At 39.3% G+C, this 22,801-nt stretch overlaps 1 protein-coding gene across 5 annotated transcripts in view; it reads right to left on the reverse strand.

Annotated features, from left to right (window-relative positions):
* DCLK1 (doublecortin like kinase 1) overlaps positions 1–22,801 on the reverse strand; it is a 366,905-nt gene that overhangs the window by 76,682 nt on the left and 267,422 nt on the right. For 2 of the 5 annotated variants that reach the window (XM_017854151.1, XM_017854152.1), the window contains exons 1-2: positions 11,898–12,249; positions 10,887–10,981 (exon numbers count right to left, since the gene is read on the reverse strand). In XM_017854151.1, coding sequence (XP_017709640.1) covers positions 10,887–10,981; positions 11,898–11,916 — 114 coding nt within the window. In that variant the 5' untranslated portion in view covers positions 11,917–12,249. Of the gene's footprint in view, positions 1–2,267; positions 7,188–10,886; positions 10,982–11,897; positions 12,250–22,801 lie in introns of those variants that run through there. The other 3 variants (XM_017854149.1, XM_017854150.1, XM_017854153.1) reach the window with 2 other exon arrangements.

Below are 22,801 nucleotides of genomic sequence, written 5' to 3' on the forward strand. Positions count from 1 at the left end.
TAGCTGGGACTACAGGCGCCCGCCACCTCGCCCGGCTAGTTTTTTGTATTTTTAGTAGAGACGGGGTTTCACCGTGTTAGCCAGGATGGGCTCGATCTCCTGACCTCGTGATCTGCCCGTCTCGGCCTCCCAAAGTGCTGGAATTACAGGCTTGAGCCACCGCGCCCGGCCTCTGAATCAATCTTATAAAGGAAACACAAGCAATACATTTTTAACAAACTCAAACAGTTGTCTTGGTGATCTTGACTTGAGATCCACAGAAGCTCTAAAGATGACCTCTAACAAAATTAAATAATAATCTTGGTGAAGAGAGCTTGAAACTCACAGGATTCTATATGATATAGAAAAGCCATCCATTTATTTGTTTCCCAAGTGGGTATAGAACAATAAGTTGAAGGCATCACTCTGCAATTACTAATAAGGCTCCACTATTTGAAACAAGGCACAAAGGAACTGCTTTTTCCAAATTCCTTTGCCTGCACTCTTCATAGTAGTACGTTCAGCCTAAATAAAGTTGATGGCACAGATAAGCATGAGCATAAGTAAGAATGAATACTGAAAAATGTAAAACTTTATCATAAAGATTTGGATAAATTTTTCAAAAGACTAGAGAACTGTTACTCACGAAGCTGGTTTACTGAAAGGAGGCGAAAATGCAAATGGAAACAATGGTGTTATGTCTATGTTAGTGAAACCACGAGAGCCAAGATTTCAAAGACAAATGCATTTAGTTACAACTAGATCTATACCGTTTGTTGTATTGGGTAGTTTTTCTGGCCTCAATTGTCCAATCACTATACTCATATAAGCCAAGATCTATAAATTGATAATCTGAACCATTTGTCCCAAGGAGACTGTGCCACTTGGTGGCCACATGCCTCCTCTCATGAGTTACACCCTTCATGAAATTGTAGTTTGGAAGCAGCCCAGGAAGTCATCTACTGTATTTCCTCTGGATAGAATAATTCCCTCCATGATTTACTCCTCAAATGGGATTCCCAACCTGTAATGAAGGGAGCTCACTACTCTTCTAGGCACCTGCTACATTTTATGCTAAACTCTGGTTATATTAAGAAACTGTAACTACAATTTGAAATATTTATAAATTTGGAAACATTCCTTCCAATGATTATTGCTACAGACACTGATTACATTTTGCTGTGATCATTGCTGTGGACATTCATCAAGGAAATAATACAGAGAACCAATTAAAGCAAATGTAATTTGATGACTAAAGTAAAACTAGTGAAAATGTTAGATTTAAAACCAGAATTTGGAACTTATATTATAATTGTAATACTAAATATTTTTTTCCTCTGGGCGCAGTGGCTCACACCTGTAATCCCAGCACTTTGGGAAGCTAAGGTTGGAGGATCACTTGAGGTCAGGAGTTCAAGAGCAGCCTGGCCAACATGGCGAAACCCTGTTTCTACTAAAAATGCAAAAATTAGTTCCGCGTGGTGGTACACACCTGTAATTCTAGCTACTCAGGATTCTGAGGCACAAGAACCACTTGAACCCAGAAGGCGGAGGTTGCAGTGAGCCAAGATCACACCACTGCACTCCAGCCTCAGCGACAGAGCAAGACTCTGTCTCAAAAATATATATATTTTTTTTCTAGCTCAGTCAGCAGAATTTCCTATCCTCTTTAACATCCTTTTCTATCCTCCTTTTATAAATGAAATATATTATGATTTTTGTTCTGAATTAGAGAGTCAAGTATTTTATTATCATTATTTTAATTAACTTTATTTCGAAAACTATATATTTATCCAGTGATTTTAAAAGAAATAGCTTGTAAAAATACACACACAGACATGCTCACATACACATGCACATTTTTTCCCTGCAAATTAGATCACCTTGGGAAAAATGCCTTCAAGCCTAGGAGACCACTGGTGGTTTTAAAAATGCATGTTAATTTCTTCTTTTCAATGAGTTATCAATATGTCTGACAAATTCATCCTTTAAGCCAACCCTGAAAGGAAGGTAGAGTCCTGATTTTAATGCAACTACCTGAAACAGAATTCTTCATCAGATAATCTTATTTTGGTATTATATATGATAATCTTATTTTGTCAGTATTTTATACTTCAGATGCTATGTGGTACCATTCTGTAGTCTCTCAAATATCACTTGTTGATGCTAATTACAACAGAAGAATGCCATACACGTGATTGTGAAGGTCACCCTTATCCCACACATGGTCATTTCAATTTCAGTGTCTACTTATCAAGTTTTCTGAAAGAAACTCACTGAACAACATAGGCAGTTTTTCCTGTTTATTATATAGTTATTCTAAGGTGGTAAGTGTCACAAAGTTAACTTCAAGAGGAATAACATGGTCCAGTGTGAAACACAAGGTACAACATTTTACAATGAAACCACAGCACAAAGTAACTGAACTTTCAAAATTGGGTAGTTCAATGAAACATTTTGTCAACGCTTCGCTCTACAAAGCTCTGCTGATGGCCTCAGTTGATGGATTTAAAAAATATATTGCTGTGTCAAACGTTTTAACACCAAATGCTTTTTTTAAGAGAATACACATCCAGTCAACTGAGATTGTGAGCAGAAAGTATGTAACTTCTTTATAAAAATGTTATCCAAATTTACAACATTCATAATATATTTCAAAGTAAAGAGTTCTTAGAAAAAATAAACTCAATTCCTTGCTTACTGATGAGTATCAACTCCTCAAAAACACATCACAAGAAAGTTAACTTTCATACTTCTTTGCCTATAACATTAGATATCTACTACCCTGGCTTCAAAAACATTTTGTGGCCATATATAATACAAACATTCATGTATTACATGCATCATTTATACTATCTTGGAATTTATCCATCATGTTTACTAAAATGAACCATATTTTAAAGACATCATATGTCATGCACCCTTAAAAATTATAGTGAGGGCCTCTGATTTCCTCTTTTTTCCACATGCGTAACAGGCACAAAATTACAAATATTTTTCAACTGACAGTACAACACACTATATCAGGCAATTGGTATACTGAATTCAATGTATCTCTAATTTTCACACTATGCCTCTGTGGGATATTTCAATCAAAGACAGTTGTCACTAACATGCACAAATAGAGATGCTAGCAAGGCTAATGCAAATATGCATAAATGAGCAAATGTATGCATATATAGTAAATTCATCCAATTAACATTTTCAAGTGTGTATATATTTATGTAGATATATACACACATACAGCATGTATATTCAAAATTTGTCAACAGGTTAGAGTTTTGAAAGAACATACAGGATCGCCTTACAGGTTATCTGGCTTTGCTATTAAACTTACTTCATATCAAATATACTCTGGATTCTCTTCTATTTATGTTCCCACATTATACTTGACAATCTGCAACTGTATCAGTGTTTCACTTTTTTAGTGTATAGTGATTGACAACCACTACAAGTCATCCATAAACACACAATAGAAAAAAGTCAGTCATAGTATTCAATCTTGTTAATAATTGAACACAAAGATAAATCAATATAAACATTAATGTTACTTATATTTAATAGTTAACACAATGTTGGATTTGGCTGAATTTCAATTTTTTTGATAAATCAGTATATCTGAATATTTGGAACCATTTGCCATACTAGTTGAGCAAATTGCTTTTTAACTTAAACATGCCCCAACTAATATGTCACAGAGTAACACTTTATGACATGAAGATTTTATGTATAATTCCACAAGAGCCAGTCACTTATAAGGCTGTATCACAAATACTATACTTTACTATTGATGGTTTATACACATACACAGATACTTACAGAAGCATACCCACATACACACCAAGCGTGGCAAATTTACATAAACACCCAAACACCTGTATAGATATATGGCCACATATGAAAAATTTAGCAGTCCAAGAATTAAAATATGTGGAATTTTCAGGAATATTATTCTATATCTTCATTTACTTCCATTAAGAAATCTGACTTGCACACTTCATTGTTTTTAAGTAAAAAAAGAAAGAAAGAAAGAAAGAAAGAAAGAAAGAAAGAAAGAAAGAAAGAAAGAAAGAAAGAAAGAAAGAAAGAAAGAAAGAAAGAAAAGAAAAGAAAAAAGAGTCCAATCATGTACAGATCTTCAGGGCATGTGTTGGAAATTCCACAGCTGGTTATGTAGGGTACACATATAGTACGTTAGTGCTGGTTCAAATGTTTTCAGAAAATGTTTTTTGGGTTCTTAATATTTAGATGAGTCAATATATGTACACAGGGATGTATACAGATGAGAGAACCTGACACTTCTTAAAATTCTATGGCAGTACGGAAACCGTGTAGATTTTCCCCCCTGCCTAGATGATTAAACAAGACAAAAACACACCATGTGGCTTTCAGAACTATAGTCTTTTGAGTTCACACTGAACTTCACATTTTATATATTTTTAAGTTTTGCACTTCTAAAATGCTGAAAGTAGGGAAATATTCCTAATATCTTTTTCTACAATGTCTACGTCTAAGAAAGAAGTGAGAGCAAGTGAGAAAGTATCGAACTTTGAACTACAGCACGATGTCTTCAGAGCACATTTAGGATTATCATTAGGACAAAACTGCATGGCTATTGCTGAAGTGCTCCCTGCTCAGTAGAACAATTTAAAAATTCATTGCCGAATTTTTTTATGAAGAATTCTATAAGTAAGTCAATCATAAGTGCCTATAAATCACCAATTCTTTTCCACCAATGAACTGAAAACTTCTGGTTTGTTGCTAAGAATTTTTTATTTCTGCTTTAGTTTAATAGAATTATGTTTTGCATAAAAAGAGATCTCAAAGACTATAAATGGTGTGCTGTTTCAATCTCTGAGGGACTTTACTTTCAAAAAGTAAATGATATATATAGCCCCTGAACAGTCCTTTAATAGAAGTCATATGTTCAAGAGATTGAATGCTGTGGAAAGCACTTCCCTTGGAACTGCTTGAATGGAAAGTTGGCCATGATATCTATCGGCAATTAGTACAAGTTCAGTTTCTTTTTGCCCTGTCTAAACAAAGCCATGGGTTCTATATCAATTGGCAATATCTACCACTTAGAACAAATAGCATTTATCGGACCTTTCTAGCAGTAGTTGTCCATAAGATTGACAGTGCAGGGAAGTTAAAATTATTAGAATTTATTTTTGTTCTCAACCATCTGACCCCACCAGATTTAAAGTAACTGTTCCATTGCTTTCTTTGCATTTTTGGCAATTTAGTCAAATACATACTAATCTTTTATGGACTCAACTGTATTAAGCAATGCATTTTACAAAGACATAACTAAAACAGACACCAGCATAGGCAACCTCACAGATGTTTACTGTTTCAGCTAAAACAAAGCAGCCTTTTGATCTCAGCAGGAGTCTCTGGTCATTTCTATTGGAAACAGTTTTAAAACCTGAAGCCTGGAACAGGTATTATTATGAACTGTTCTTTCAAGATGGAATGGTTCAGTTTGCAGCTCTTGAATAACCTGCCAGAGAAATGTCTTTCTCTCCAACAGACAGCATAATGAGGCACTAATTATTATAGGGCTAAGTTTTCAAATGCTGTTAGATTGCCTGGATGTTTTTTCTTCTTCTTCTTCTTTTGGTTGGAATATTTTATTCACTTGTAAAGTGAGATGATAACATATGTAACTATAAACCAGATGGTAAAATTTGCTAGTAGAACAATTTATCAGGGAGATAAATCAATAACATTTAAAACAGCGTGTGACAACTGAATTTCTCTCCATCTTGAATCAAACATTTGAAAATTGTTTTCAAGTAAAATTTGAAAAAAATCATGTAAAAGCCTCGAAATGGCATCAAACATTTTTAATTTGTCACCTACTGAGATATGTCAAGCCTGGAGAATATCAAAACCATGCTTCACAAGTCTTAAATTGTTAGTGTTTGAACTAGTAAAAGTAAATGACCACTAGGATATGGCTTAAATACAATAGACTATACATATTAAATTAATTTTTAACATTCAGACTTAAAATAATTATTTTATGTTTAAGCAAAGCTGACTATAATTTTAAAATAGAGGACTAGAAGAGCAGAATTAGTAGGTTAATGTTTAACAATGGGTTATAATCATAGACTTAATTGGCTTAACACAAAAGGAGTTTTGCATATGAAAATTTCCAAAACACCAGCAAGATTGAGAATTTTCAGAGTGGAGATTTGGATACTCTAGGCCTGATTTATACAGCACAATTTAAGTGAATCTTGCTTTTCAAATGGATTTCCTGGAAAAAGCCCAGATACCATTTTTTTTAGGTCTGTATGAAAAAAAAAATTCCCAGCTTTAGTTTTTACACATTTAAAAAATTATGTATATGATTGTAAGAAAAAAATATACAATCTATAGCAATGCCATTGGCCAAGTTCTTCATGTTGGCATATAGCTTAAGCTAAATTTATACTGTTTCTACTAAAATAACTTTAAAAAATAAAATGTACTTGACAACAAAAACAAGGAAAGTTCCTAACGCCTAATTTTAGAGTCTTTATGAGATGTGTCCTTGTCATAATTTTCTTTTCTCTCAGATATACTAACCCACAAAACAATAAGTAGCTTTTCTACTGTCTAGGGAGAAAAAATCTACCCAAGCATTTTATTATTTTGCAATAAAATACCTCTAAAACCAGCAATTCAAATTTTAAAAAACAACATAAACTTAAGAAAAAATATGAGTGCTAGTGCCATTTTAATATGCTTTACAGAAAGTACAGAAAAATTATATCTCTATGCCTACTTATAATTAAGAAGAAAACTCCATCTACAGAAATTCTGGCTCTATATTGCCACACAATTAGTGTGTTCTTGTACTCAATATTGGGTCCATAAATGAAATTCATCTAGAGCCAGGCGCTGCACAAAAATCTCAGCATTTTGTGTTCAGACTCTCCCCAATCAAATCAATATGGGAGATATTTTTAAAAGTCTCTCAATTTCAAGGTTGAACATTATGAATACAAAATGCCTACATACTTACTTTCGTATGATTTGGTCTTTTATCATTTCAAGGTATGCAAAACTCTTTTGTGTATTTTGCTGTTAGACTTTTGCTTAGGAAATGTGAAACCTTCACCCAATCACAAACCATATACATTGCTCCATTGTTTCTTTTACACTGAGTCTCCTACTGAATCCAAGTCATCCGAAGAGAGGGGGCGGTACAGGTCCTGCAAGATGAAGGGCGGTATAGATTCGTTTACTCAACTTTCTTGGGTGCCCTGTGGCTCTCGTGGGAGCAACACTGAATGGGCATCCCCGGTTTCTAATATTATTGACTTTTTCAAGTCACCAACTTGGAGTAGGAGGAAAGATAATAATAGAGAAACCATCTAAATAAACAAAATGGTGCTGGTTTCACCTTATTGGCAAGAAAATGCCTCTTGGTCGACCCCTAATCTTTCACCTTCCTTGATGCCCGTTGAGTTGCATAGCCCCTGAGGTCTGTAAAGGTCACCTCCACTACTGTGTGACTAGGCAATTCTTTCTTGACCATTTCCTTCCCATTCTTGGTAGAAAAGGAACATGCTTACCTCAAGATAAAATAATTTAAAAGGAGGCTCAGATGGCATTCAGCAAATTCTGGTTCCAGAGCAGCAACTCAAATGTTGTAGTTGCATGTAGCATAAAACCCAAGAAAGCATTGCCTTCTCAAAATACTATGTTTGGACAACAGAAAGAGTGCAAAATTAACCCACCTCACCCCAAATCCCTTCCCAATGTTCTTTCCCTGTTCTCCAACAGACCACTCACTCATCACCTCCTCTCTCTTTCCCCCCCTCCCCTTCCTGCTACTAGATCTCGGTTGGTAGCCAGGCAACCAGCTCAGATCTGCAGAGAGCATCTAGAGTTGGCTTTTCTCCTGTTTTGTACCACCCACTCCTCACATCATCTGACTGATCAGATAATCTACAAAAGTCAGTGATGTGGGAGTATAATGGGGAGCTTCATTCAGCCTACATAACACAACACATTTCTTCCTGATGGATTAAGAAATGGGACCAAAAAAAGTTCATGAGTGGGAAAAGAGTCTCCAGGCTCTGCTTCTGTGACCAGTCAAATGCCTGTAGACAGCAACTTAAATAACTCTGCTTTGGAAAAATAGGTTACTTGGTACATTGCCACAAATATGCTTATGAAGAGAAATGTCTGGCATGCAGGTTTTTCATTGTATAAGACTATTCCAAAATGTCAAGAGAGGTAACATAAAAATGTGATTTTAACAGAAGAAAAAAAGCGAATTAAATTTTATAACTAATATAAGTAAAAACTAGATTTTCTTATTTGTAAAGAAACCAGTCAAATGTATCAACCTTCCTTCTGAAAAAACACCTTATGTTCCTGTATTTTTAAAATGGGGGTAAGGTGTGTGCACGTGCATGTGTGTGTGTGTGTGTGTGTGTGTGTGTGTTGGGGTGGGGGTAGTCAACTCATTTTCTTGGCCATGTTGCTAGGCAACACAGAAGGAAAAAATAGAAGTAGCTACTGTTTTCCAATCTGCAGTAAAAAGAGTTAATTTATTCTTTGAAGTGTCTTCTTTTAGCACATGCCATCTTTCACTTATGTCAGTATTTCCTGCATAGGAGTATAGCCAACCATTTGAGAAGACCATTAACCAAATTTGAAACAGGATCAATTTTTAGGGATCTTCTAGGCCCATTTTAAATGGGAGGGATTATTTGATGCAGTTGCCTACATGCCAAGATGAAAGCTCCTCTGGCTAAAGCAGCTGGGAATACCTTCATACACTGACACAGCACATGGATGGGGACGTTCATTTATGGCCCAAATTCAACAGCTTGGATGTGGAACCATCTTAGAATATATCCAGTGCCCTGCCTCACAACATGTGCTCAATAAGTGTTTTCAGATGGTATAAACCCTTTGTCCTCCTAAAACAAATGGGATTTTTTTTTTTCTCTCAAGTATGGTGTTTGCACTGATCATTTAAATGGTAACGTGAAGAATCTATAAGACAGCCATATCTTATAATCATTCCCCAAGTACAGGAAATGTTAATTATATAAGCCAATAGCCACAGAGCTGAATGGAAATTTTCTGCCTCAATTGGACAAAATCATACTAAAGTGGAAATACAGAAAGCAGAAGAAGCGAATTCTAGCCCCATTCTGCCAAGAAAGGGATATCGGAGCATAGCTTTACATCCCTACGATGGAGGTCTCCTCAGTAAACGAGCAGGGAGAGAAGCTCTCATTAGCAGTGGGAATTCCCAATCACTCTTAATCTCAACAACTAAGCATAAACGACACCAATAAATCCGTAATCTGAGTTCAATTAGCTCAAAGTATAAAGAGGGATTTCTATGCTAGGTGTACTCTAGAAAGCATACACTCTAAGACACAGAATGTTCTCAGAAAGAGGGCCCTTCCTGCTCTGTATCTAATGGTGGTCCCCATAGATTGATGCCTCACTGGGTGATGTTTACAAGAAAAGAATGACTGACCAGCTCTTCCTCCACTCAAGGACAGGCCTTTAGGAGAGTAAATAAATTTGGTCAATTCTTTGAGTTGTTCGCGAATGATTCCAACACCTTAAAATTCCAAATTAGACTGTGGCCAAGAAAAAAACCATAGTGAAAACACTCAAATGGAAGTAGAACAGAAGTATTGGACTTTGTATCTGGAAAGAGCCTCCTCGTTTTGTTTTGTGTTTCCAACGGAGACCCAGAAAAGAGAATAGGCTTATCTAAGATACCATGGCCATTTTAGTGGACAAGCTGGCGTCAGATCCCAGGCTTCATCAAACACTCAAAACAAGCTCCACCTGATGCCAGGTGAATCAGCGGAGAAAGATAACCAAACTTGATATTTGGTGCAATAGGCTCCAAAGGAGCTAGGGACCAAATGAATCTCCCTGCCCCACACTCTTAGACGTCTGGCAGCCTAAAGACACAACCTGTGCAGAAATCTTGAAGAGAGGGCCTTCCATCCTGGATGACACCTAATTTTATAGAACTCAGAAGTTTTATTTTAAAACACATATTAAAAGAAACCAAACTCAAGAATGTAGCATTTGAGTGCAGTAGACTGCAAGGAGTCCTCGCGTATTAAAGTGTTCGGCGAACACCATCATGAAACCTCCTAGGAGCGTACATTCCCCCGACCTCGCGTCTGAAATCAGGACCATAAAGGGCCTTCCATTTTTGGCATTGTACCTCCCCTTTTGCCTCCTTCCCACTACTTTTATTTTTGACTTGGTATTACTGGAAAAGACAAACAGTACAGGTTGTGACAGGATAAGAACAGTAGTCTCTCCATCCTGAGAGAAGTGCTCTCACCTTCTTCCTTAGTATGGAGAAGCTAACAGTTTCCAGTAACTTTTTCACTGTGGTCTCCAAGCTCAGCCAAATTCTCCATAAATGTAAGTAGTGATGAAAAGGTGCTCAATGTGGGTTTCATCCACAAAAGCACGTGTCATAGGTTCCCATCCCCTACCTCATGGACCCTCTGCTGCTCCGGGGTCCCATCTGTACCATAAGCAATTTTCCACCAGGGCCCTCCCCTCCATTCACAGCACTTCTTCTTTCCCTTAATGGTGACATCTAATCAAACTCATCACAACTAAGAAGGCTTATAAACTAGTGCTAATAAAGCCTGTACAGTCAGAACAAAAAGAGGAGTACGTAAAAGTGAGGTAGCAAAGGTGCATTCTTCTGAGTTAAGATTTGGACAAGGTTACAGAGAAGCTAAAAGCCCTGAGTTCTAGCTAAACCACAGCAATAAGCAACTCCCCATTGGTCACCTCCTGTTCTAGCTTAGATATCACCTAGAGACGAGCAGCACGATTTGCTGGCACTCTGCACCGAGGCTGAGACAAGTCTGAAACAAGCAGCTTGCTTATTTCCTTACCCTCTGCTTTCGCAGGCTTCCTGGGCTGGTGGGTGATGGGCTTGGCGACTTGCCTGAGCGCGGAGTAGAGAGCTGACTACCAGGGGTTCCATTAACTAGAAATACAAAGAATCACACACAGAGAAAAATGGCATGTTAAATAATTTTCATGACAAATCATCTCCAAGAAATAAACAATTATATAGAGAGCTGTCTATTAGAACTCTAGACACCCTTCCATGTGTACATTGAGAAAGAGCTTTGGGAAGTAGCCTTCAGAGAGTCACAGTTTTGCAAATCCTGTGTTTCACAGAGCAGTAGGTTACAGAATTATTTTTTAAGATGTACCTTTCACAACTTTCCTGATGAATGTATTAATGATGCCTTTAACTGTGCCAGCAGGGACTTTAGGAATGTATGGTCCTGAGGCATTTTCAATGAGGTTCATTCTTAACTCTTCAGTTTAGCTACCTAGTACTCCCCAGCAGGAATAAATATAAGCACAGATCACCAGTGACATTCCAATGACCTGATAAATAGATCACTGTATTTGTATAATTAATAACCCACTTCTAGAAAAATGTCCTGCATCCACCTGTGTCTTGTCCATCCGCCGAGCCTGATTGTGATGGACCTGCCTTGAACTGGACAGTCACTGGCCACAGATGCTGAGAAACTCCTCACAGTTTCTCTTTGCTGCCTTTGAAAAGAAAAACTGCTAACCAGTTCAAATCACTGGAATTCTACCCAATACTCAAGAGTTTTATGCACATTTTCACTAAACTGAACTAAAGCCACAGAACTCAAGTAAGCAATTCTTTTCTCTAAGTAACATCATCTCTAACAACAGAATGAAACACTTAAAGACATGGTTTTATAAAGATGTATCAGGTCGCCTCTATTTTACCTGTAAAAATGACAACATTACAGCCCCACAGTCAGTGAAGTAGAATTAACCAGGAGACACATAGATTCTTGAGGGTGCAAAATAAACGCTTTCCACATGGGAGAGCAGCAATGCATTTCACTTACCTTCTATGAGTTCTAACATGGACACAGTCTTAGTGTTGGACCTGAATACCAAGGGCAGAATCCCGTCTCAGCACTAAGCCAAGCACCCGCGGAAACGGGAATTGGTTGGATGAGTTTAAGGATGGCTAAGGCTGCTCTCAGAGCAGGCTGAATGAGATGCAGGATTCATCAGCAGATGCCTTTTCTGCGTAAAGCTGACGTCTCCCAAGCAGCAGTGGGAGGTGCAGGTTCTGTCTTAGGCTACATCAAAGGTGTCAATTAAGCCTCTTGCCAACAGCAACCCCCACCCCGACACCACTCCCTCCCGGAAGCCCCGGTGCTGTCAGTACTTTGCACTGAATCATAATGAAGTGGCCCTGGGGGCAAGAGATCCAGTGACTCATTTGAAAATCGAAATGACAATAACTCTTCTAAAGCCTGGTGACTACCAGGTAATCTGGAAACCCTCACACAATTCAGTGGCAAGGTAGGATGTTTATTGATTTTCGTATTTGATGTTTTCCCAAAACTTACAACCCTGGGAAGTGGGAAGCTCCTTGTTTTGTCATCTCCTCCAAAGACCTTAAAAAATGTCACGTACCCCATGCTGCATTAATTTGTAGTTTTGCTTTTGAAATGTATTTGGCAAGTCCTAAAATAGAAGCCTAAAAGCTATGTATGTTTTTTTTTTTTTTTTTTTCTCGCAGAGAGAGTGAACTGGAAAGCTAAGAATGCTTTAATTTGCTTGCATGCCACTCTCCTGTCTTTGCTGAGTGAACTTCATGCTCAGACCTCATCACATTAGACTTCCTCAGCCAGTAGCCTCTAAGGAAGGGGCTCAGAAATAGGCAAGGATTAAAGACAAGGGCAGAAGCAGAGCCTACAACCAATAAGGAAGGGATGCCTTACTGGTTGGCTGGAGAACACATTTTGTGAATATATTTTCTTTGCCCACCTGCATTCTACTGCACATCTTTATGTCATACCTAAAGGCTACATAGATTGGAGAAAAAATCAGCAAATAGGGAAGCAAACACAGTGTTAACACTTTTTACTTTGAGACTCTGATCTTACCCAGCTAATGGAAAATTAAGAAAGAGAGACAAAGGATTCACAAGAAAACAGTCTCAGGAATACTTTGCTTTAAAAAGCAAAACAAAACAATAAAAGTCTGTACATATTTAGTAAGTACCCATTACATGTGTATCTCAGTTTATTGAAGGCATTTTTATGCACCAGTCAATGTACTTAAACCTTTTATATATGCACATATATGCATCTATATGCATCAGCATGTATGTATATTACACCATTTAACTCACACAATAACTCTATAAGATTGTCAGTATCATTTCCACCCATTCTACAGGTGAGGAAATTGAGGCTTACAGATGATGGGTCATTTGACAAACAAATATGGAGCAAAATCTAACCTAGGCAGTTTAAAACCTGCACTCTTACTACTACCTTGCCTTACTGTGTCAGCCCTTTAGCCTACAGGTAAACCAGAGAACTAAGCTAGTAATTACAATAAAGTATTTTGAGAGGGGAAGTGAGGCAGGATAGTCAAGGAAGTGACCATGTTCTTGGGATGCAGCAATGGTGGTGACCTCACAGCCAATACAATAAGCCTTGGCATTCACATTGTAACTGAGCTCATGTAAGCAAAGCTATCTTCAGGAGGGACTGTCCCTTCTCTAGAGCATGTGCATTTTGATTTTAATTGTCATCAAACTGACCCTTTGCTCATTTATAGTAAAAAACACACCCCTGGGTGGAGATTTAAGATGCTAATGAGACATGTGATATATGAACATGCACATACAGCTACAGTGCATGTGCACCCAGAGGACCACCCAGAACATGCTTACTAGTAACACCTCTTCCCATCTCCTTATGAATTATCATGTAAGACTCTCATAAAGGGGGTTTCTCCAGCAATAATCAACACTGCCTCACCCTTACAAGCAGCTCACCCTGAACTCTCTCTCTCTCTCAGGGTATACTGTTTATTCTGCATCTAACTTTCAAAATACTCTTTTTCTTTTGCAATGAATGACTCTCTGCTGCATCTCCTTGGCTGTATGTCTCTTGTTTAAATTCTTTTAAACTAAGAAGACAAGAGCCAAGGTATCACAACAGCCATCAACAGAAGTATTGGGTGTTGCAATTGGAATCCTAATAACCAACAGAGTCAGAGTTGGCCTATGCCCTTCATAGAGGCAGTGGATACAGGAGTTAGCCTGGTGAAGCAGGGAGGGCACAATGAAGGAAAAGTGTCCTCGGACCAGGGATCCCCTGTTTCAGGGCTGGATGCAAAAAAGGAGGCCAGTGTGGTGCATTGAAGAGATTTAAATAAGTTAGTACAGCAAGTATGTGGGGTTGGAGGGGGAGGAGTTTCAGTAATGAGATGGAGGCAGGGGTCGCATAGTGAGCAGGGCTTTAAAATTCATGTTAAGGAGTTTGGTTTTTATCCAAAGGGCAATGAGAAGCAAAACAAAACAAAATAAAACAAAACAATAAAACAAAACAAAAAAGATTTTAAGCAGGAGTCACAGGATCAGGCTTGCATTTGAAAATGCTCTCCAGAGCTCTTGCCCTGTCAAGAGTGGATTACAGGGAAACAATACTGGATGCAAGGAGAATGTCAAGTTAGGAGAGAGTGGGGCACATTTAAGGGTCCTATGGTAGAGATGCTGACGTGGCTGATCTAGGGTAGTGCCATGGGGTGGCAGTAAATGGAAACATTCCAGAGAAAGGTAAGAGGTAAAAACTATAGAACTTGGTAATTGATTGGCTGTAGAAGATTAAGGCCAAAAGGCAGCATGTTTGCAAGGACACAGAGAGTTTGGACACTTTGAACGGAAGCACCTTAGGTGACACCAGTTCTGCCATGTAAGTTGGTACGATGTTTTCTGTTTTAGATGAAGAAACAGGTTTAGTGGGGTAACTTGTCCAAAGACAAAGAGCTGGAAGATGGTAGAGCTAAAACTAGATTTCATTTAGATCTTACTCAAAAAACTTCGCACTTTTCCTATGAGTGGCTGGTCCTGGCACCTCAAGGCATGTCCAGAACCCTCCTCGTGTCTGTAGGGCTAAGGATACCTAGGCTTCTCGCTCTACTGCCGGGACACTTGGATCTGCCTCCTTTAGGTAAGGTTGTTGCAATAGTAAAAGTGGTTTTTGCCGTTAAAAGTAAAGCAAAAACTGCAATTACTTTTGCACCAACCTAATAAAACCACTGGGCTCAGTGCTTCTATTTGCATTGCCATCTCTAGAAAAATGAAACTCAAGTGCCAGACAAGTCATTTACAATCAAATGTTTTTGGAACACAACTTGTCTGAACATTGGGAACAGCCTGTATTCTTAGGGTCAGAGCTCTGTTCAGACTCTTCCTCTTGGCCATGCAGAAGAGCATCAGCAACTTCTTAAAATGTCTCTTGACATCCAGAAAGCATTACACACCTTCTTGTTGAATCACTGCTGGGATAAATAATTTTCTTTCATAAATAAGTTTGACACATGTACTGAGTTCACTTGGTTTTTGCTCTGTAATGCCAGAAGTCTCTAAGTGCCAATAACAAGGCTTTGTTACTTATTTAATAGAACTTATTAAAATTCAACTTAAAATGGCATTATTTTTCAGAGGCCCTTATTAAACAATTCTTTATCTTGAATGGGAACAATTAAACTAATATGGTTGTTGTTAAACAGCCAAGCAGGGCTGAACAATTAATTATTTCAATCTCTGAATCCACTAAACTCTGAATTAGTAAAGAATTCATTAGAATCATTGCCTTTACCCAGTTCTGGTCTCCTTTGCTTATATCTGTATAGGCACATTTTCTTATTTTAAAAAACAGGAAATGTCTTCCTTTGCTGTGCTTGTTACCCTTGAATAAGAAGTGCTCGACTTCAGGATGGATCATTCACTGATACCATGAGGACCAATTAACATCACTGGTCACCAAAGAGCTGTGGAAGAAATCTCACTGCAGAGCTGACTTCTATCTCTCTCGACGGTACATGACCCTCCTTTATTTCAACTCAGCTGTCACCTAAGCCTGCCAGGGATCCAACAGCATATACTGGTCACAGTGCATTGTTGAATAATACTCCTCAGGAAGTATGCAGATCCACTTTTTCCTTCATCATTTCAGACAGGTGAACCCACTCTTGTTCACTAACTGGAGCCACGAGTCCAGGGCTCTAGATATCAACGTATCAGCACACATAGTGTACACTTAATACATGCTAGATTCTTATTGCTCCCTGTCCTCTAGATGCTTACGATTAAATATCAAAGTTACTTTAAACATTCTGGAATTTGGAAATACTTGGCTTAATTTACAAATTCATTGTCCTTTTAAATGACTTTCCACGCATATGTAGGTTAACCCTTCTTTTTGCAGTTGCGTTCCTAAAAGTCTCAGATACCAAGTGAAAGCTGAAATGTTAGTAAGCATCTCAAATTGGTTCTGAAGTCAGAGAAATCTCCAAGTGAGACCATCTAATTAAAAGATGTACAACTTTTTGGACATGAAATCCACCTTACTGTTTCCCTGTTTTCTTTTAGCACTTAAAGCGGCTCATTTATTTCTGGTGCTGCACTTGTCAAGATTTGGGGAGAGAATGTGTTTGCATATATGTGTGTGTCCTTGGGTTTGGGGGTGGCGATTCAGGCATGCTGCCAGGGAGATCTGGCTTCCTGCCTTAGACTCTCCTTTACTCCCTAATCATGGTGTAGGCTGTTCATTCCCTAAAATCTCTTTCTCAGCTTTTGTTCCTTGCTTGCCACACTATTGAGAAGAAAAAAAAAAAAATGCAGGGGTTGGGGCACATTGGGAATCAGTTGAGACCAAGAGAAAAGAGACAACTACCTAACAGAGGGAAGAAGATGCACTTTTCCCCTAACTTTAGCTTCCTGGGTGCTCACCTCATAGGTGAGGTGGCGCTCTGATTTTCTCCATGTCTGTTTTCTCTTGAACTCAGACAATGGGTCCAATTCAAAGAAACCATCTACTGAGAATAAAGGGAAGGAGGGACCCCAGGAACAGAGGAGAGGGAGACAGGGACATGGCTCTGTGAATTAATTTTTTAAATAAATACGTACAAAGGCTCCGAACCTCAGGAAATTTAGGCAACAGCTCCTAGCATTTCTCAATTCATTCGTGCGGTCAACATTTACCCAGTAGTCACCATGAACTCATAGTCACTGCAGAATGCACAAAGAACCCCTGCTCTCAGAGACCTTGCAACTGAGCAAGGTGGTACAACGTGTCATCGGTGAATCAGCTGCCGCAGTACTGCAGGGCTGGCGAAGACCCTGGACAGCGAGGTGATCCGGGAAAGTGGCAGAGGTCTGCAGGGCCAAACTGGGTGAGTGGGCTTTAGACAGCTGAAGAAACAGAGGAAGACGTTCTAGCAAGGCCAAGTGAGAGGAATAAAGGGATGAGGTGGAAAAGCCCAAGCTGGGGACAATTTAAATTTGTTTCTAGGATGGAGCATGGGTCCAGAGAAGAAATGGGAGACATGACTGGAAAGGAAGATGTCCTCCACTTGAGAACGAGTCCAGACTTTATTTGGCAGACAACAAGTGATGGCAGCAGGTTGGACATTGGTGCCCAGGGCAGATGTAAGATAAAGTGGGAGGATGTCAGCTAGTGATGGCATCACCACAGGGAGAATGGTGACCCACTGAATGTGGACAGGGTGGGGAGAAAAGAGGTGGTGACAATTTGGGGTACAAGAAAAAAATTTTAATTAAACAATGAAAAAAGACCAACTAGAGTCCTGTGATATAAAATTAGGCAATTTTTGGATCTGATCCCTATCAGCTGGGATCCAAGAACAGGCTATGGTTATGACAGGGGAACTAGGGACCACAAGCACCAAGGGTCAGGGTGGATGGCGGTCCTGGGGTTGATCCCTACCAACCAATTGCTGCAGGACAGCTCCCGCTAGAGTAAAGCCTGGAGCCAGCCTGGGAGAGGACCCACAGTGACCCCCAAAAATGATACTCCCAGATCAGGTCCCCCTGCCATCTGGTATTACCCATTCCTTTGTAAGCCACAGTGGCATCCTCATTGCTGAATCCTATGATCCCCATTCAGTTCTCATGCTACCTGACATCTCAGCATCAAGCATTTCTGCCCCTTCCTTCATCTCAAAACTTTCTGCCCCTTTGACTTCTGTCTCTGTACTCTTACTGTTCTTCCCTGCTTCTGCTGATTGCTCTTAGAAATGCAGACTTACCCCATGGTTCCATTTACATCTTTACAAATCTGTTCTTGAGGCAGCAGGGAGGTACCTTATGTTTCTTTTGTTTGTTTGTTTGTTTGTTTGTTTTTTGAGACGGAGTCTCACTCGATCCAGGCTGGAGTGCAGTGGCCGGATCTCAGCTCACTGCAAGCTCCGCCTCCCGGGTTCACGCCATTCTCCTGCCTCAGCCTCCCGAGTAGCTGGGACTACAGGCACCCGCCAGGTCGCCCGGCTAGTTTTTTGTATTTTAGTAGAGACGGGGTTTCACCATGTTAGCCAGGATGGTCTTGATCCCCTGACCTCGTGATCCGCCCGTCTCGGCCTCCCAAAGTGCTGGGATTACAGGCTTGAGCCACCGCGCCCGGCCTTATGTTTCTATTATTCAAATCACTACAATGTACCAGGGTCTCCCAAATATATATTGTTAGCTCAGATCTCCTGACTTAGAACAGTTTTTTATTTCCAGTTGCTTACAAACATTTCCAAATCACCTCACACTCCACATATCTAAAATGAAACTCAGTCCCTACCTCTCCTCATCCAACAAATCTGCTTCCTATCTCTGATTCCTCTCTCTTCTTCTAGCCTCACATCCAGTTCAATTTCTGGTTTCATTTCCCTTTGAGGTCTCCCCCATTCCCAACAATGCTCTTTCAGTTCTGTCTCAACAATTTCATTCCAGGATGACTACAATGGCCTCATAGAGCCTTCCTGGCCCTTAGCCTTTCGTGTGTAGCAATTTTTTCTACCACCGTGCCACTGTTTCCAAAACTCAACTGCGGTCTTTCATGGCATGGTGAAAAATTCCCTTTCACTTCATAATACCTACAACTTATAGCACAAATATACTTCCATGACCCTGTGCAATTGGACCACAACCAATGGGGCTACCACCATCTTTCCAACTCTTTCTTAGAATTATAGCCTGCGTTTTTATTGAACAAGCAACTATTCCCTAACTATGCCATATAGTTTTATGTCTTTGTGCCTTAGCTCACATTGGGAGGGAATGCCCTCCTGGCCCTTTTTTACAACCAAATGTATAGATCCTTTTCTCTTGGAAGAGCTCTCAGACCCTATTAATGAGATCTAACCTGTTTCCTCTAGATCATCACAGCACTTATTACACTATTACAGTTACATGGTATATAGTCAAGTACCACATAAAAATGTTTTGGTCAACAATGGACCATAGATCCGATGGTGGTTCCATAAGATTATAATACTGTATTTTCACTGCACCTTTTCTATGTTTACACCTGTTTAGATGTGCAAATGCTTATCACTGGTTACAACTGCTAGAATATTCAGCACGATAACATACTGTATAGGTTTATAGCCCAGGAGCAACAGGCCATACCACATAGCCATGTGTAGCAGGCTACACTATCTCTAGGTTTGTGTATGCACACTCTAGGATGTTTGCACAATGGCAAAATTGCCTAATAACACATTTCTTGGAAGACAGCCCCACCATTAAGGGACACGTGGCTGTATATGTTTCTCTCCCAACTATAATATAAGCAACTTGAAGGCAAGGACTGTAGTTTAATCATCTTTGCACTCTTGGGACCTAATGCATGTCTGGAACACAGTAGATACTCAGGAAATATTTAATTAACATGGGGCATTAACAGTAAGAAATTTATACAAGCAGTTGATGTACGTTGCTGCCCCCAAGTAGACAGTAAGTCAAGATAATGGTTCAAGGCTTTGAAGAGTATCTTTGGAGGTTCTGCTGGGGTGAGCACCAGGGAGAGTTGGTGGGTGCAGAGAAAGAAGAAATGGAAGGAGGGATGAGCCTTACGTGCAGCCAGAAATTCCAAAGACACAAGGGATGACTCACCAACCTCTTGATTTTCTTGATGTATTTTGTTCTCAACAATTCCCTTGGAGCTCCAAAGCAAAAAAGATTCTCCATAGATTGTATAAGGCTGAATTCTCTACACTAAAGGAAAAGACTGAACTAAAAATTAATAGCTGGCAATCTACCTTTGAAGGTGTTAGATATAAATCAAAAGAATTTGACAAACTGGACTAGTAGTGAGCTGATTAAAATTCTCTTCACTTCCCCAGCTTTGATTCTTATCTGCATATGCTGCATAAAATATTTTTATAGAACTGTAAAAAAGTAAAATTTAAATAGCATGAATAAAAAGACTTCAGGATTTCTGGAGTCACACAGAAGTTTTAAGACTGGGCATTCAGAATGGTGCTTTGTCTTGGTAGATGTTCATTAACTAAGCCATTTGGCTTTACCTTCTTTCAAATGTTTGCCCTTGCATCTCCAGCACCCAACATTGCTGATCCACTGTAGATTCTCAATGTATACTGAATGAATGAATGGTTGTTGCCATGAATGGTTCTACTGTAGTCTGTAAGCTTCTCAAGGGCAAGAAAGTACATTATCTCATATTGGAATCGAAAGGTGTGAGGTACTCATTGGGCCTCAGTTATGTCTGCTATGGGTTCCACAGACAGAGATTCTAAATACAGGGTATCATTCTATGATAAAAAGTTGGCTATCTAAATGTAAATAAAAACTCTAAAACAAACAAAAAACCCCATTTTCTTCTCTGTTTTTTTTTTTTTTTTTTAGAATGGGGTCTTGCTCTGGCATCCAAGCTGGGGTGCAGTGGTGTGACCATGGCTGACTGCAGCCTCAAACTCCTAAGCTCAAGAGATCATGCCACCTCAGCCTCCCAAGTAGCTGGGACCATAGGTGTGCACCATCACACCCAGTTAGTTTTTAAATTTCTTGTAGACACAGGTCTCGGTATGTTGCCTAGATTGGTCTCAAACTCCTGATTTCAACCAATCCTCCTGCCTAGGCCTCCCAAAGTATTGGGATTAAAGGTATGAGCCACCATGCCTGGCCCCAAAGCTTTCCCAAATCCAAGAAAAGATCAAAATTCTGAAATCTGTAAGTTTTAAGGAGAACTGCAGCTATGAAACTTCAAGATAAACACAGTTTCCTTGTAAGATTAAGAGAACAATATAAAGCCAACTGAAGTTTTATTAGTCTTTATTAAAACCAAATTAATGCATATTTTATTCTTATTTTTAGAGTTATTTTGTTATAACTTCCCTATGTAGATAAAAAAAAATTGCTTAAAAGAATTTCACTTTTGCCACTGCACTCCAGCCTGGGTGACAGAGTGAGACCCTGTCTCAAAAATAAAAATCAAGCAGTTTACTTTTAACTTATACATTTTACTAGATCTGTGTTCCAAATATATACACACGTATGAAGAGTCAACCCATATGAAACTCTTTACTCCTTACACATTCTTGTTTCTTTAAGAAGCAACTAGAAGTCTTTTTCCAATTTCTTAGTGATTCATCCTCCAGCGTCTCAGCATGCAATTTATCTAGAGGCTCTTTATTCTTTTCATGTGTTATTAAGGCTTCTGGTTTCTCTTTGCTAGCTCTGTTTGCCTCCTTTCAGCCTTTTCTGTTATGGAGACTAATCATAATTCAACAGGTATGTGAATTATGTTATCTGTGAGGCCTTGACCCCTATGCTTCCTGAGAATAGGGGCATCATTAGTGCCTAGCAAATGCCTGACACTAGTTGGTCTGTAACTGATAGTTTTGAAAGTGTAAATGAACTTTACACTTTAATAAATCACTTTGAACCACTTTTAGTGCAATGAAGAGAACTGGGTAAGGGACAAAGGGAGGATTTACAGAGGATTCTCATTCTTGTTCTAATGCTGACTTACAAGGGAGGTTTCTGTCCAGCAATGCTATTCATTAGGAAGTTGGGGTAAATCATTCACCTCCTGGAACCCTGGTGCCAGGGGACTAATACTTAGGCTTATGTTGCAAGGTGTTGTGATGCTGTGAATTGCACTCTCAAACCAGGGACTAGCTTAATTGTTTTCTGGATCAAAACTCTAGTAAGTGGAGGTGAAGAAATAGGTATCAAGGACTGCCAGCCTTGTGTGTCTAGAGCACCAGAAGCCCCCGGTGCCAGCCCTGAGTTGCCATTCTGAACTCTGGGACTCAGAGCAAAGCAGTTATCCCAGCCCTGCCACTGTGTTCTTATTTCCACAGAGATAATAATAACTTGCCTTACTTGCTTGCTGTTAGGAAATTAATAGGAGGATCAAAAAAGATTGAAGAAATAAAGGCCATATGTAAACAATAATGTGTCTGGTAAATATAAGTTAACCATGTTATATTCTTTTTTTTTTTTTTTTTAAACGGAGTCTGGCTCTGTCGCCCAGGCTGGAGTGCGGTGGCCGATCTCAGCTCACTGCAAGCTCCGCCTCCCAGGTTCACGCCATTCTCCTGCCTCCGCCTCCCAAGTAGCTGGGACTACAGGTGCCCGCCTCGTCGCCCGGCTAGTTTTTTGTATTCTTTAGTAGAGACGGGGTTTCATCATATTAGCCAGGATGGTCTCGATCTCCTGACCTTGTGATCCGCCCGTCTCGGCCTCCCAAAGTGCTGGGATTACAGGCTTGAGCCACCGCGCCCGGCCGTTAACCATGTTATATTCAAAGCAGCATAGCCTGAAAATTGCATAGATCTTAACTTTGTAATATGCTCCAATTTCTGTATAATATAGGAAACTGAATACTGGAAGTAGAAATTTAAACACTGAAGTAGAAATCATTATAAACTTTAGGTTAATGTTTTAGGGGGAAAACAAAGACTT

Source organism: Rhinopithecus bieti, unplaced genomic scaffold (assembly GCF_001698545.2).
Source record: "Rhinopithecus bieti isolate Rb0 unplaced genomic scaffold, ASM169854v2 scaffold_35538, whole genome shotgun sequence".
Taxonomy (NCBI): Eukaryota; Metazoa; Chordata; class Mammalia; order Primates; family Cercopithecidae; genus Rhinopithecus; species Rhinopithecus bieti.